Source organism: Liolophura sinensis, chromosome 1 (assembly GCF_032854445.1).
Source record: "Liolophura sinensis isolate JHLJ2023 chromosome 1, CUHK_Ljap_v2, whole genome shotgun sequence".
Lineage (NCBI taxonomy): Eukaryota > Metazoa > Mollusca > Polyplacophora > Chitonida > Chitonidae > Liolophura > Liolophura sinensis.
Window position 1 is genome coordinate 58,169,640 of NC_088295.1, and position 16,909 is coordinate 58,186,548.

The 16,909-nt window shown below is 38.4% G+C and overlaps 1 protein-coding gene across 1 annotated transcript; it reads left to right on the forward strand.

Annotated features, from left to right (window-relative positions):
• Positions 1 to 1,730: 1,730 nt before the first annotated feature.
• On the forward strand, positions 1,731 to 15,323 carry LOC135477080 (sodium/potassium-transporting ATPase subunit beta-like). The gene is made up of 6 exons (XM_064757237.1): positions 1,731 to 1,800; positions 5,148 to 5,476; positions 8,801 to 8,908; positions 9,459 to 9,631; positions 10,557 to 10,667; positions 11,059 to 15,323. Exons 2-6 carry the CDS (start codon positions 5,191 to 5,193, stop codon positions 11,335 to 11,337), a joined length of 957 nt encoding a protein of 318 aa, XP_064613307.1. The 5' UTR covers positions 1,731 to 1,800; positions 5,148 to 5,190; the 3' UTR covers positions 11,338 to 15,323.
• Positions 15,324 to 16,909: the final 1,586 nt, after the last annotated feature.

The following is a 16,909-nucleotide window of genomic DNA, read 5'->3' on the forward strand; positions in this document are numbered from 1 at the left end:
TTTGGTCACGTGACTATAGTAGTGGCGGTGAAAACAAAGCAAACTTTAAACCCGAGTGACTGAGATTGAAGATTTTAGCATAAAAAAAAAAGAGAAATATAAATTTTAGGTAAGAATTTTAGTCTGGAAAAATAATCATAATGTGCCTGACTGAACCTTCAAATATGCTAGTTTCACTGCCATAGATATATAGTACTTTAAACTTCATAAATCCACAATCAGAATTTCGCCCATTTAGCCGGCTCCATGTTTTTTATCGCCTCCTGGTCCTTGCGAGGAAACCTGGATGTTCACGGCTATGAGTACTAAACATACATTTCAACTGAAATGCCTGGCATATTTTCCAAAACATTTAATCTACACCCGCTGGTCAGTGCGCTAACACAAGGTAATGACCCAGGAGCCTCTCACCATATGCGGTTGCTGTGAGTTAAATTAAGTCCAGCCCATGCTGGCCTCCTTTCCGGCAGTAAGTGGAAAGGGCCTTCAGCAACCTGCAGATGGTTGTGGGTTTCCCCCGTGTTCTGCAGGATTTCCTCCCACCAAAATGCTGGCCGCCGTCGTATAAATGAAATATTCTTGAGTACGGCGTGAAACACCAACCAAATAAATAAATACCGTAAATAAATGAATAATCTACACCCCACAAGTACATGACATAGGCCGACAAGTAGTACGAAGTGCACACGGCATACAATAAATACTACACGTACTGGTACATGTACATGCGGTATTTGAAGTAGAATATAGTAAACTATAATAACTTATAATTTAATACTGCTACCAGTACTTAGCGAATTTAACCCAGATGAAATAAGCACTGAAGAAGATTTTGGCATAAAAATGTCAAGTATAGCTAAAAGGTAATGAATTCTTTTTGGAATGTAGGCCTAATCAAAATGTGTCTAGCCCTCAGATATAACAGTTCCAGTGCTCTGTAGTTCTCTAAACTTTAGCTCTATGTTATTTATCACCTCCAGCTCCCGGCGAGGACCCTGGCGCTCGAATCTCTGAAAAAAGGTTAGCCAGATAATGTGCCATGTTCACTCAAACATAACTTAGTCATAGGCCAACGGTAGAAGTATAAATTATAATTAGCCCCATTTAGGTCAGCGAACAGCTAGTGTTGAACTTGAGTTCACTAATAAAAACAATTGTCTTTTTCATGGCCGACAAGCACATAATTCGATAGAGCGTCTATTCGTTGCTCGGGACCGGTAGATCCAGGATCAATCCTTGGTCGAGTCACACCTAAGACTTTAAAAGAGGAAGTTGTAACTTCCTCGCTTGGCGTTCAGCATGAAGGGGATAGTGCAACGACTGGTTGACCCGTATCAGTATAATGGCTCGGGCGGGGCTGCTTACTTGCCTTCGGTAAGTCGTCTCAGTGATGCAGCACTAAATAAAAGAGCGGTGGAAATCCGTCCTGCAACAAGGAGGCACATTACACGTGCATGCACCCTAATGATTCCTTCGTCGTCATATGACTGAAAAATTGTTGAGTACGACGTTAAACCCCAAGCACTCACTCACGCACTCTATTCGTTGCACGCAATGACCTCAATCGCACACCTGTTAAAACCTGCCGCCTTCCGAGCTTCCCGATAGGTGGCGCTACGCTAAAGCCTTTTTACTCTCCACGCAGGAGTGGTTATCCTCAGTCACATGTTATCTTTATTGATGTTACTCTGTGAGGAGAAGTTTCAGGAAGTCCCAGTTGAGTCATAGCTGTGAAAAATAGGTCGAATTTCAGGTAACAACGCCAACTACTTACAGTAATTTTCAGTTGGATCGCCACAGGTGAGTTTTTTTATGCTCGATCTCCGTTGGTTTAGAGACTTTCAGTTTGTGAAAAGTTACATTTTTAACTGAAATTATATAACATCAGAGTCTGTTTCAGTGTTTACCTCGGTTTACAAAATTACAGCCCAAAAAATTTCCGAACGCTTCTTGTATCATTTTTGTTACGCTTCTGCCCAGTTAAAGGTAGGCTGAATCTGTTTTCGTGTATCAGAATCAGATTATCTCGTGCAAATTACTACGGCTGTTACATGTGATTTAATGCTAGTTTACTTTATATTTCTTCATTAACTACATCATCTCGATCATGTTGTGTAGATTTGCAGTACCATACCCACACAAGTTAGTCGAGTTGCAGAATGTAACTCTCACGTCAAGCAACCCGAAGTGTTGTGAGAGTTACGGCGGGAAACCGCTCCGAATGTGTCGGATCGATGGTAAGCTATACTTGGTGCATTTTCGCATGAGCGTTTCTTCTTGACTGACGTCTGATGTATGCTTGGGAGGTTTTAATGGGCATGTCAAAATGCGGTAAATGTGGCTTACTGTTGATCCGACACATTAGAAGCAGGTTCTCTTCGTAACTTTGGGTTGCTCGATGTAAGAACTACATTCCGTCACTTCATTTAGTTCTGGCTGTCTCTATGAATAGGTATCTGGCTGTCTCTATGTATAGGTATAGTCCAATTACACTGACTGTTGGTTGAGGAATATACGCCATATTCATGGCTGCTCGACCTTCAGTCAGAGACCAACAACCTAGATGACATGGTGGGGCACAGTTGAAAGCCTGAATAAGCACACGACTTGTCTCAAGCTTGTGAAATCCACGCCATAGCATTTTCCTTTCCAATCGGCTCACAAAATTTTGTAGTGATAATCCAATAAATACCATTTCACGTGTAATATACCTCAAAGCTACATGTACACTGTGACCAGTGATTTCAACACAACTGCCATTGGTCTTTTCTCTTGACTGAGTAATGTGAACGCTTGAATCATCACCAACAGTAGAACTCCGGGACTCAAATTCGTAGTTGACTTTATTTAAGTTAGCACAAAATAATGAGACTGTTAAATAATCAAGTTCCAAAAAATTTAAAATTGCATTACAACAGTAATACACAAGACTAAGATTATCACTGTTAGAAAAGAAAAACTGTAAAAGTTTGCTTGTTGGCATGTTCCTAAAATTGTATTCACCCATTTTAAATACATTGTTGCCCTCTTCGCCTGGATGTTTCGCCTGGATGTTTCGTTGTTAAAAACGTTACTTTTTCTTTAGAAATGTTACTTTAGTGGATCACTGTTACAAAATGGTGTGTTGCAATTGGAAAGGGAGATACTATGTGGATTTGACCAGCTAGAGGTAAGTGGAGTGCTTTAATGTTCGGGCCTCCACCTGTGCTCCACCCTATCCTTGAGGTTGTTGGTCTCTGACAGTAGGTTGAGCAGCCATGAATTTCGCGTACCCATATATTTCTCAACCAACAATCAGTGTACTCGGACTAATGTATTTGGGCCTAATAATGGACTTGCATTGAGCTGTGGATAGCCAATCACCTGTGACAAGTTTCTTGTCTTGAAAAGTTGCATTGGAGTATACATGGGTGCTTAGCCCGATCTGTCCTTCAGATATTTTTTGTCTTTCTGCTGGAATGATGACATAGAAGCTAGGTATTTGCATGTGTATGTTAGGTGAAGGGATTATCTTAGCATCTTTTTTTTTTTGCAGTAGCGAGTACACTGGATCTTGGTGCTAATATTCATGCAAGGGTATATGACTTAATCTAGAGGTAGCATGCTTTCAACATTAAATTTCCAATTCATTGAAATTTCGCATCATAAACTGATCGCCATTCACAGCAATTGAGAAACTAGTAATATGAAGAAGAAAGTGTTACTTTGCTCTATTGTTATTTTTTTAGCTATTGAAAGCAGCATTATCCTCAGACTCTCAGGGTAAGCATGAAATCCAAATAAAATTATGATCACTGCATTACTTAACCTTTCTTGGTAGACCCATAATTTTGAAAACGGAAGCATTTGGTGGAAAGAACTTACAGAATAGAGCTGGATCAGAATATAACAGGCCATCAAACATTATCATATGAAAGACAGAAAATGCTGACAGCCATTGTCAAAGTCACTGTGAAAGTCACTGTCAGAGTTTGATCATCCTTGTATCTTACTTAATAATTTTGGTATGGTTAAGTTTCCCAACTGCTGTCTACATGTGTAATCTGCGTAAATGAATTGGTACACTTTTGTGCGGTAAAGGTGTACACTATTGGGGCACGATTTGTTCACATGTGTATAACATTCTATCATGATCTGCATGTACAGTGCTTTGATGTCTTGTATCTTTGTTGCTTAATCTGGGTACACTAGCTTGTGTTTGTCGAAGTTTTGGCATGTGATAATTGAAACTTTGATCTGTTTTGGACTTGATCATAAAAACTTTGTTTCCTTGAGCTCTTTGAAATATCTGGATATTTTGTTTTGTTATTATAACCGATCATATGTGTCAAAGTCAAGAATTGCAGGTTTGTCCAGGCTTTGTTTCGCTTAATTTCATATTTTTTTAATCAAAATTTAGTGAAGAAATTAGGGACAAGTTTCTGAGCAATTCAGGAAACTTTTTTACTCTGATGGGGCAATTTATAAAAGTTTGATTAAATTTTTGTTTTATGAGCAGAATGAATCTCTCTTCCATATGTTGGAAGAGGGTGTAAAAATAAAAGTGAAGGATCATTGGAATTGTGAACTGTCCCAGCAAGTGTTCCTATTTAATAGATATTTACTTGAGCGGAATGCCTTGAAAAACAGGAATTTATAAAAAAAAGTTTAAGATCAGGCAAAATAAAGAGATTGATTTTCAATTTTATTTTCGTTTCAATTTCGGATTTTTAGTGTTGGCTAGCCCGTAAAACACAAAAAATTGGTGTTGCGTGAGCTTTCAGACAATTTATGTGAATGTGCTGAGGTTGGTTCTAATTTAATCATTATAGTGTCAAGTGTTATACTTGTATCCTCATATTTATTGTACCTCGGTCTTGTTTTGGAGGCCTCGGTTGAGAAGGTGGTTATTTTGCCAGTGTGGCATGGCGCAATGACCCAGGAGCCTCTCATCAATGCAGTTGCTGTGAGTTCAAGTCCAGCTCATGCTGGGTTTTAATCCCTGGCTTTATTTGGGAGGATCTGACAGCAACGTAGCAGATGGTTGTGGGTTTGAGCACGGTTTGAGCACATTGTTGGCCGCCGTCATATGTGAAATATTTTTGAGTACAGATTAAAACTCAAATAAATAAATCAATCAATAAATCAATCTTGTTTTACCTTTTCAGATCCTTGAGTCTACAGTAGACAGTGAAGTTAGACATCAGGACAATGTATGAAAAACGTTATAGCAACAATGCTGATTCAGAGCGAGTGAAGCTCGAGTCAGATGTGGAAGACTCGTACGATATATATCCACATCCTACAGTCAGGGTTGTGCGACCTAAGGTCATAAGTCACAGCTCCTGGAAAGAAGCCTTGACGCAGGTCACGCACAAGAGAACACTCTTGGGAGTTTTGGCAGTTCTTATGATTTCACTGTTGTTGCTCATTTTGATTGTCTTCATGGTTCAAGGAAACCCTCAAAGTGAAGATCCAGACGGAGGAAAAAACTATGGTGAGCTCCTTTTATTAGGTATCATACATGTTGTAATTTTTTGGGCTTGTGAGTATCATGGCACTAACCGAGAATGGGTTGTTACATCTACAGAGCCGATGTACAAGTTTGACCCAGCATGGTTAGCCAGGGTTTATCCCTGTCGCCCACAAAGGTGAGAAGGATGAACAGACGCCAATATTTCCATCAATTGTTCTTTTATTGATGGCTGGTTGTCAGTCCGCACCGGGAACTCTTAAAGTACATGCAAGCCTCTGCAGAGGGTAGACAGTCGACAAGGCCGAAAAGACGCTTTCAGCTACATATTAAAGCATACTTCTTTCTCCTATGTGAACACATTCTCTCTTGTGCCCTGCATCGTTGTCCACTACTTCCTTCGAGTAATCCTCCAGTTTATACCTATCCGGTCTGCTAACAGAAATTTTGGAATGTTCCAGGTGCGCCCAATCTTACCTTCTAGCCACTAACGAATCACACAATGTTTTGGATACACACATAATAACAATCCACCGCCCCTGAGCCACATTCTGCGAAAACAATACAGCTTACTGTAAACTGATTCCAGATGTATACATCATTGTTTGACTTTAGGACACGCAGCTCAAGAGCAAGTGGTATTTACAGAACTGACAACAAACAGTGCAGCGTATGCTTGTATACTTTACATAGCGAGGCATGCACCAAAGGTCATGCAGCTATAACCTTCACAATACCTTCACAGATAGAACATACAACATTAAAGTGATACGTAATCCATATATTTTACATATCCCCCCAACTTGAAGTTAGAAGATTCTCTCTGATCTTTTAACTCAAAAAAAAAAAAAAAAGAAAAGAAAAGAATTTAGCCGGGCTGTGAGCGAGTTGCCAGGGATGCGAAGATGGCCAGCCAACCCAGAACATAAGCAACGCAGACACAACCTTAGCAGAGGTCAGCATGCACCAACCGACACTCCACTGTCCAAAAGTACGGGAAAAGGGTTACGCATTAAACACCAGTCACGCGCTGCAACAAATATCAGCAGGCGTAGGAGGATCTGCAGACACTAGCGCGTCCCTAAAGACAGTGTCATTAGTAACAGGACTGTTAAAGCACACATAGGTAATACAACACAGCCTACAACAGGCATAGCAACAAGTATAAAAACAGTATGCACGAACAACAACCATGGCAAGCAGTGACATGGCAAGAGACACGCAATCCAATATATCATGGGCCGGCGGTGTGGCAAAGCCTGTGATCGGTTGGAGGGGGACATAAGTCACTTTGGTCAGGGCAGACTCTCATTTTGCAGCTTGGCAATCGCCAACGGGGGTATCTTAAATTTGGCCGAGCTGAAATTATACTGATGAGCAAAATCGAGGACTCTCTGTAATCTCCCAACCATGGCTGGAAAACGCACAATTCCAGGGATTAATTAAAAACATCCCGGCCTTCACAGACCGTGAATAGTAGGTAAACCAGCGCAATGCTCGGCGACAACTTCCGCAAAAGTCTGCAGAGTGAATTTTCCAGTCATGAGTTCCACGAACTGTGAGGAAGTATCGTTAGTCTGAGAGAATTTAACCATACATGCCGGATTGGACAAGTTTTGTAGAACACTTGTGATGTACAGGATATGATCGGGAATTAACCTGACATTCCCGTAGCATACCCATGGAGAATGTCCAGAGTAGCGGCTGGGGAGGAAATTTCACTCAGATCGAGTATCCGAACCTATAGATTGCACTGCGAATGTAACAGTTACAAAATGACCTCGGATCAGTATGGGTGTAGGTCACAACCACAACTCATGGTCCATATACGTGCCATTGTCAACCAGTAACAGGGTGATCATGTATGTTAGCGGCTTGCCGTTCCAGACCGGACACACCTGCACGTTTCCATAGTACCACTGATGCTGAGAAATGGGCAACGTGCCCTCCGGCACCAAGTCACTGAGCGAAAGTAATTGAGCTGCGGGAAACAAGTCCTCGGACAGATAACCGAGCTCAAGCATTAATGTAACATGATCATGATACTGCTGAACTGCGTCAAGGAGAAGGTGTTCCACACTGCGGATGATGTTCCCAAAGCGAAATAACAGGAATAGCTGCTAACTGGGTCCTTTCGAACAGACTCGACCAGTTTCTCTATTCTCTGCGCGAAGGCTTGCAAATAGCGACCCTTGACCACATCAGCCATAGCCTCCTAAATAATGACATCTGATTCCAGTGGTAAGCTCGCTGCTCTGTCTCCAATGATTATGTCTTACAAGTCCAACCTTCATGAGCTGCCAGGGCTTCACCATTTATTTTAGTGTTACAAAATGCTATAAGAGTGACAGCAGGCATATCAAATTTCTTCATGAAATGGGTTGCTGTTCTGCTTATGGTTGTAAAAACATGTCGTTAGTTTTTTCAAGTCTCCAGACGTCCACATCATAAATGTATGTTGCACATGACTATAGGCCCCAATAGGCATAAGTTATTCAGAATGCTGACAATAATATATACCGGTAGTTGTCATCGCATATAGGTATCAATTTAGAATTGAATTGATATCCACTGTGAAGCTTACAGAGGAAAAGAAAAGTGAATAGTAAATGTTAAGATAAACACACACTAACACAGCATAAAGCTGTAGCTCACCAGTCTTTATTGCCAGTGCTATTGGAAATGCCAGGACAAAAATCAATTTTAAAGTCTGAAAACTTGGAATGTGAAGTGTGGCCAGAGATGTCGGTGTCATAAATTAGTTATTCATCGTCGTCCACTGTGGGTTCAAATTGATACAGCACTATATTTCCTTCTTGAAAACGACATTTTTTTTAGATGTGAATTCCCAGGGTATTTAATCTTTCTAGATTTAAGTTGGTCATATATGATTCATATTTCGCAAGTCTTAAGGGGGCCTGGCTGGAGATCGGCTAGGGCAGTAAATCTATTGTTTTTGGTGGATTTAAAGTCATTATTACATTTCTCAGAAGCCCTCATGGTAACATACTGTTTAAACGGGTTATAATCTTTATAATTAGGACCAGTAACTAAATCTGGACACTAATCCCTAAACATTGTATGAATGTAGGAAACAAGCAAAGCTGAGTTGTAACATCTTAACAATCTGAACAGTTCTTTTTGCTTCGTCACAGGCAATACTGTGTATGTTTCCTGTATTATGTGCTGGGAGATTTCTTCGGGTTACCTGTTAGAGGCTAACCTATAACTGAGTCAAACTGAGTCTATATCATGTATAACATCAAATACAGCCTTCAGTTATCAATTATGAAATGAATGATTTGCAGTGGGAAGTTTTTTGGCTATATGGTTCTGTTTTGTCCACAGGTCTTGTTGCTTACCCATCAGTTGGTCAAGAACAAGTGATCAATTTTAAACCGGATGAGTATGACTCCTTCAGGACTTGGATGGATCAAATCGAGGAAGCTCTCTATCGTAAGTTAATGAGTTAGATGTACATTTAATGTACATTAAATGTACAGTTAATGTGACATAGTATGACATAGTTGAAAACAGGGATATTAAGTGTCGTACCTCTCAATGAACTCACTCTAACTTCACCTCCTAATCCATTAAACAGACATCATGGCTTTAATGTCTACTTGACCTATAAGTTCATCCGTGTCAGTTTGTTCTGATTTTGCCAGGTTCTTGGCATTCATTTGATCTAATTAAAGGTGTTACAAAGGTTTGTCTGGAAGGAGGGTGACATCTTATTGGAAAAAGTCTTAGCACCAAAAGTAATACATTATGAGCTACATTTGGATCTAAAAAAAGTACTTTAAGCAAACTTTTATGTTGAATACAATATTTATTGTCGTGTATTTATATACGGTCGCCCTTGTCTCTCTATGAGTAGTAAAGCAATTAAGTGTAATTTTGCCATAATTCAAGGAGACAAGTGCCCTCACCATGTTTTGCTTTAGAACTGAATTACAGCATAGTTTAGCTGTGTGACAGAGGTGTGGGTGGGTGCTTGTTTCAGCGTACACGCCTCAGAGACTCTCCAGTGAGAGGTACATCAATTGTGACCTGAGGGACAGACAGGGAGAGGAGCAGTGCACTTTCCACATATTTGACCTGGGGTTGGAATGTAGCCATGGCAAGGACTTTGGATTCTCTTCTGGGAAACCATGCGTCTTACTGCAGCTGAATCTGGTGAGTTCATTAAACACCTCTCCCTCCTTACGAGACTGTTGTTGGCAAATTAATCTAATTCCTCAAACTGCATGAGAAAGAGCACCTTTTTTATTTGATTTTGAAAACAAAACTGTGTACATTGGATAGTTTGGCTGATTTCAGCAGTTGACAAAGTGTATAGTTTTATGTCAACACGTAGTAATGCTCTTGGAATATGCTTAAATAAACACCTTGCAAACATGCAAAAAGTTTGAAGAATTACAGGACATGTAATCTGTGTAAATTGTAAAAAGTGTCGTAATAGGATCGTGGACAACTTTAGTATTTACAGTGGACATAATACAGGGAAGAAGTTTGTTCAGAATGTACAGATACATGTAGTTCGTATCCTGCTGCAGAAATGCACGTCTCTGCACTAAAACTTCTGTTAATTTGCTTTTAAAAATGCACTATTTTCGGCCGAATTTTTAGGGCAAGTACTATATTTGCTTTTGACAATTTTCTTTTCTTTACTGAGGGTTGATTCAGTTACAATGTTGCAGTTATCATGTTAGAAATGGTTGATCATGGCCTCGTAGACAAATGTCATTTGCTTTGCGATGTATTGACATAAAAAACTGTTATGGAGACAGTGAGATCCATATTTATGTGCAGAAACTCATACTGTGATCTGTTCTTACACAGATCTGATGAATCAGATAATTCATAGCAAACATGGATTACACCTCTGTGAACTCATCACCAAATCCTTGCTGGCCCATTTGCTGACCTTGCGGGAGTCTGTAGACAGTAAGGTTTTAATTCAGGTGCTGTTTTGTGAGGTTTGACTGGTGGATGTGCGGTACAGGGTTACTGTGGGAACTCCTGTATTCTCCACATTTGAAAAACGCCTGGCGTTAAACATCAATAAAATGAATACATGAATTCATCTTTATTTCCAAAGCCCTTCCGTCCAGGAACTGTGGACAAAACGTCTGAGACTTGGAAGAAACTCTATCAGACTGTGGGAACAAGATGGAACCCAAACTTTGTCAGTGTCACATGTGATGGAAAGGTAAGCATCATTTTTAATTTTTTTTTACCATTTTCGGCACTGATCTATAAAAGATAAGTGGCATCAGAGGACATGCAGTATAATTTTGTGAAGTGAAATTCAGCTTTTTTATTTTAACGCCCTTACACGTTCCATAAGTTGGGCTGAAATTGAGAAATTGTGAGACTGTATTTAATATGAGGCTTAATGTTGATTGAGTAAGAAGAAATATTAAATCAAGCATTTTCCACTTTAAATTTATCAAAATAAACTAATAATTTTTATACAAGTAATAGTTAAGAGATTGTTAGACCTAACACAGAATGTAGTTGAAAGATATTAAAGCCATATTTTTATTTTTAATTTCTCTCTATTATTCTCGGTTCAATTTAATATGCGTAATATTTTCCAGACTGCCACAGACAAAGACAACCTACGTCATAACCTACCTAAACCTATGAACGAAACGGCCATGACATTCACACCTGTCACGGGTTTTCCATTAGCTTATTTTCCATCTGACCTTGAAGACGACATCTATCTGGCTCCTCTCATGATGGTTCAGTTTCGCTCACTCAAACCGTTCAGAGAAACTACAGTGGAGTGCATTGTCTGGGCTCAGGACAAAGATGGAAATCTGCCAGAAGTATCACAGCTTTATCGCACGGAGTTCAAGCTACAGCTTCAGTGAATCACCTTTGTCATTTGATGTGCCTGACTTTTTGTTTTTATGAAACATTTGTTTGGGCAGTTCACAGCAAGGATATTTTTATTATTTTTTTTTAATTTACATATTTTTTTAATTTGTTGTTTATGCAATTAGAGAATTAACAGCTAGGAAGAGTTTTTGGTGATGCAAGTGCACCAGATTGCAATTTTTATAGTTTCATATTAACTTAATGCTTCCAGAAAATAGCTTTGTTTTATTCTTTGTTTTCAACTTTTCACTTTGTTATTAAATTGCTTCCTCGGTCTTTGATACTTGCAATATTTTGTAGTTTTGCAACACTGTAAGCTGTGGTACCATTTTTGTCACTTCAATTTAAGTCTGAGAAAAATTGTCCAAAGACTAACATTGTTATCCAGGCGTCAGTACTAGTAGAACTGATAGCGTTTTAACAACCCTGTCATACCGATTCTCTAAACAAATAGTATCTTCAGAAACTTTGCATTGGTAATTACATGTATACTTTGTCAGTTTGAAACAGCCACAAGTATTATGGTTTGGAAAACATTTAGTGTTGAACACAGTGCTGTGTGCATCAAAGCATGTGGCTTTAAGTCTTACACACAGATAAGTTGTAGTCAACAGGTCGATCAGTGAGACCTTACACTCTGAGAAAATTAGAACCGTCAAATATTTTGCTAGAATCTCCTTTATTATGCGTGCTAAGATGTTTCCTTTCCTTACCCGTAAAACTTCGTCTTGACTTACATGTGTACCTTTTTGCTGTTGAGCTCTTTACCTCTATCCGTCCTGGTCAACCACTGCAACCCCAATGAGTACATATAATCTGGATTCCTATTTTAATTTGCTTCTTTTATCTTCTATTTTTCTTGTTATTTTTGGGATGAAGGGTCCTTTTACAGTAGTTGCAAGTTTGCAGAATGGCTGTAAAACTTGAAGTATATTTTTCTTTTCCTTCATTTTAACAAATAACCTTGGACATTTGTTAAAACGGCTGCAAACCAAATCGAGGTCTCTCACACAGCATCCTGATTGCAAGTACAGGATCACTTGTGTAAAAGTCTTTTGTAAAAAATGTAACTTAATATCTGTAGTTTATCTCTACTAGATCTCGTGTAATTTGCCTGTAAGGCTGCCAAGGAACCAATTTTTGCTCTCGAGTAAGCAACATGTCACCACCTCCTTGCTCCTTGTTTTTGCTTTTTTTTCCCTTATCATCATTCACATTCCCTTTGTTGACATTCCCTTTGTTGACATTCCATTTTCCTGTGATATAAATCGAAACATTCACATGTATATAACTTTGTCTATGTACTTGTCCTACCAATGCACCTAGCAGTAACTGCCTTGTAAACATCCTCAATGTCTATATCATATCTATCATGGATAGAGTCTTGTGTAAAGTTTAAATGAAGTTCACAGCCAACAGCACATACCAAAAGATGAATGCATAAAACAACATTTGATTAGAACAACAGGGGAAAGGCTTGGAATAAATGTAATTTTTACTTCAGGTCTAGAAAGCCAGAGGGACATGTACACCGGAGTACACAGGGCTGCTTTTTATGGTCAGATGGGTCACATTCTGGAGAAAACAAAAGGTTCAAAACACATCTGTCAGCAGTCCTGGCAGTATGCCCTAAAAGGAGCCACAATTGGCATGATTGGCTCTAATATGTGCAGAAGCAATCGTGCATGTGTATGACCAAACCAAGTCTACTGCACAGTGAAGAAGTATGGCTTCATTTATGACCCAAATGCAGCACCCTGAACTCCTGCACAGTTATTGATGAGTGAGGCTTTTCAAAAATTTTCACGCTAGTTTCCTTGGGACGAATTAAAATGTTCCGGCATATTCAGGCACACAGAGATACACGTAGGAAACAAGTTACCAGTTGATTCTGTCATCATGTATTGCCTTGTCTACCTGACTTGATTCCTTAATTATTTGTGTTCGTATCGCTTAAGGTTATATAGTTATATACACACTGCCCCCTTTTTTAAACCCATATATACAATCCCATATCCCTAGTAGTTTGTTTTGGACAATTGTAGATGACGAGCCAGCCAACCATTTTTGTGCCAGTCCTTGTTGGTTATTAATGGTAGAATCAGGGCGTAACTTCTTCTGTTGTCTTGTGCGTGTTTTATACTTTTATGCAGTGCCTACATTTCTAACAAACATCAGGATATAAATTGCGGTCGGTGGTTTTTGGCTGAAGTTGATGACATGCACTTTATGTATGATTCCAGATACCCTTCAATAATAGTGTTCTATGAATAGTCTTACAGATTATATGTAAACCTGTCCTATAATAATGTAATACTTTTCAAATATAACACAATAATAACATGCTGTGATTTTGTCAATAAATATGACAGAATGTACTACATAACTTGTTTATTTCATGTTGTGATTTTCCTTAATTGCATCACACCAAAAATGAGATGTGATGTACATGTATGACACAATATGAAACAATTATAAAAGCCCTTAAGGTGTACGAGAGGCAGGTTTCAGTTTCTTAAAGGTCAGCTTTAAACAGTCATGCCTTTTATCTTTTTGGCTCAACAACAGGATACGAGTATTCACTGAAGTGACGTTGGCATTTACTTACATAAGGTTTTGTATTTGTGTTTCAGTGGTAAAGGTTGATTGCCCTTTGTAAACAGAAGAATAACCCGTTGCAATATGAATTAAATTGTACACTTTGCTCAAAGGATAGAGATCAGTTTTGCATGTAAATATGTAAGCAAAGTTTCCACACGTTTTGCTTTTAATGCAAAGTTGCTTTGTTGTGAAATCTTTTCTCGGAGAGGAATAAGTCTTTTTTTTTTTTTTAATTTGAGGAAGAATTATGTGTGTGGACTACAACTACAGTTACTTGAAAAAGCATTGTTAATGCGGCATACCTTGTCAGGCAAGGTACCAATGTACTGTCTGCTGTTTTGTTAAAACTGAAAAAAGGCTGGAAGATGTTTTAAGCCATTGATTAGCTGACTTACCTGTAGTTCCAAGCATATTTTACCTTAGAGAGTCGTTGCATATAATACAAATTAGAAGATATGTTTGTGTACTCAGTGTTATGTGTTGTGATCACAGTTTGTTTTATGTGGCTTTATTTGCATAAATATTTTACAGAAAAGCCACCAAAGGTTTGATCCAGGAATTAAGGAATGGCGCCATTTTGAATATTCTTTCTTGTTGCACTTGGATATGGATTATACGTACTATGTGACTCATCTTCTCTTGAGCATTTTTTTTATGGTCATCTTGAACTTTTTGTCACACAAATGCACTTTGTAAGTAACATAACAGGCTACAACAGTGAATGAAAGAAACAGCAAATTGTTGCATGTGGGGATGTGGAGGCGCTTATTTGTTTCTTGTTGGTGTATTCCAGGGAAAATGTTTGTTGCATGTAGTGTTACATGAACTTCTGATTCAGTATGTTATTACCATTTTTCTTGTAAGTTGACCTAATGTTTAAGCTGAACACCCACTTCCCAAAGTTTTACAGTACCGGTATTTCAGAATTTATATTAAAAAATGTTTCATATGTGATTCACAATATACTGCTGTTTTTGGAATTTATTTAGTTTAGTGACACATATATTACTGACACAAATGCTTATTTTACTATATACTGGCATTTGGCACTATTCAGAAATGGATGTATAATGATTTCTGTTTCTATGTGAGTTTCCTTTTGAATTCGTATTAGACTTCTTTAATAATTTAACAGGGTTCTCGTTTGTGAATTACAGGTAAATTGTGAATTTCTAGAACAAGCGTACACTGTTTCGTTACAATTAAAATTTAAGCTAAATTCATTGAACATTAACTTGAAGAAATTCGCTGATTAAGTACCGATGGGGCATTGTTAAGTGTATTTTAGTGTGATGTAAGACGGAAATTTTGTTTTTGACTTACACTTTATTATGATGTTGTCATTTAGGACCGCTATATACGTGTTTTGTTTTATAACCAGACATTGGATGTTGCAGCATTGTCATCATTGTTTAAGTGACTATAAACGTAGAATTCTACAGTGGAGTGCATTGCCTGGGCTCAGGACGAAGACCTAAAATTTTTGCTGTCTTTTCTGGAGTAGATGAGTCTAATGGCAATCACTTAACTTGAATATACTGGGCAAAACACTCAGGGATTGTCAGATATGGTTTGAGCAAACTAATTCACTGAGATGAAAGTTTTCGAATTGTTTTATTAAATGTCAATAATTCCCAGGGAAATTAGACATATAAAACATTCCTATATAATCTTGCTATATAATTTCAGATTTTTAACAGTGTCGTCTCTTTACACCTGATCTTGTTCAATTCCCACTGCAAAGACATTTTGTAGTGGTCATCATTTTATACGCAAGACACATGGATGTGTGGTTATTTAGTAACTGTTCACAAGAATGTCCAGATTCAATGCCCTCTAGTCCCTAAAGCTTACGATTAGTGACAACTTGCAGTGGTGTTTCATATGCTACATTCTTCATGCTACATATTCAAGGTTAACAGTCACGTAAACAGTGAACAGGGCTCAGGATTCAGTGTTCATGGGTAGACTTTGTGTTAACTTGTTATATACCAATGCAATTTAGCAAATTCCATTTTTCTGTTCTTTTTTTTTTTGTTCTAAGTGGGCTAATTGAATGGTTATCACGGTTTAGTGTTGTGACAGAAAATACCTGATTATAATCTATTTTTCTTGAAAACTCGTTGGGATAAGAGTGTATATAAATTTCATAATGGAATTATTGTTTTATTGAAGTTCACCTTTATATATTGCATACAAATGTACTAGGTATATACATCTATCCAGGTAACTGTCATCTTATAGGCAATAAAAAGCTTCAGTAATAACTATATATTATGACCTTACTTCTTTTTGCATTGGGGTTTGCCAAGTTCCTGGCAGATGTCCACTACCCCATAAACTCGTACAGGTTAAGAATTCTCGATATTCTCATTTATTTTTTTGTTTGGTGTTTTACGCAGTATTCAAAAATATTTGACGTACATGATGGCGGCCAGCATTATGATGGGTGGAAACTAGGCAGAGCCTGGGAGAAACCCACGACTTTCCACAGGCTGCCAGCAGAACTTGCCACTTTCGATCGGAGAGGAAGCCAGCATGAGCATGAACTCACAGCGACTGCATTGGTGACAGGCTCTTGGGTCAGTGCACCATGCTGGCGTGCTAACCCCTCGGTCCCTCTTGATATACATTACACTGAAATTTTTCACCTTTATGACACCTTTCATGGGTTGAGGAAACTGAAGTGCACAGAGTAAACCACTAAAGTGCATAGAATAAACCACTGGCCTTTGTCAATTACACATAGTAACCTTCAAGGCTTCAAAAAAAGACGTGAAAGGAATATGGGAAGTGATCTCCAGCCTAGAGTTTATCATTATCCAACAAATTTTCTATATCCCTGTCCAAAACTGAGATTGAAGCAACAGGTAAACAATTAAAATCTAGCATGTTTATCTTATTACTGTCAAAGATCATGCATGCTCATGCCAATGATAAATTGCAAGAATACTGACATTATGT

Excerpts from the sequence above, each read along its gene's own strand:
- LOC135477080 (XM_064757237.1), top strand. The coding sequence starts at position 5,191 with ATGTATGAAAAACGTTATAGCAACAATGCTGATTCAGAGCGAGTGAAG. Across the intron at positions 5,477-8,800 it reads AGACGGAGGAAAAAACTATG|GTCTTGTTGCTTACCCATCA; the intron begins GTGAGCTCCTTT and ends TTTTGTCCACAG. Across the intron at positions 10,668-11,058 it reads GTGTCACATGTGATGGAAAG|ACTGCCACAGACAAAGACAA; the intron begins GTAAGCATCATT and ends AATATTTTCCAG.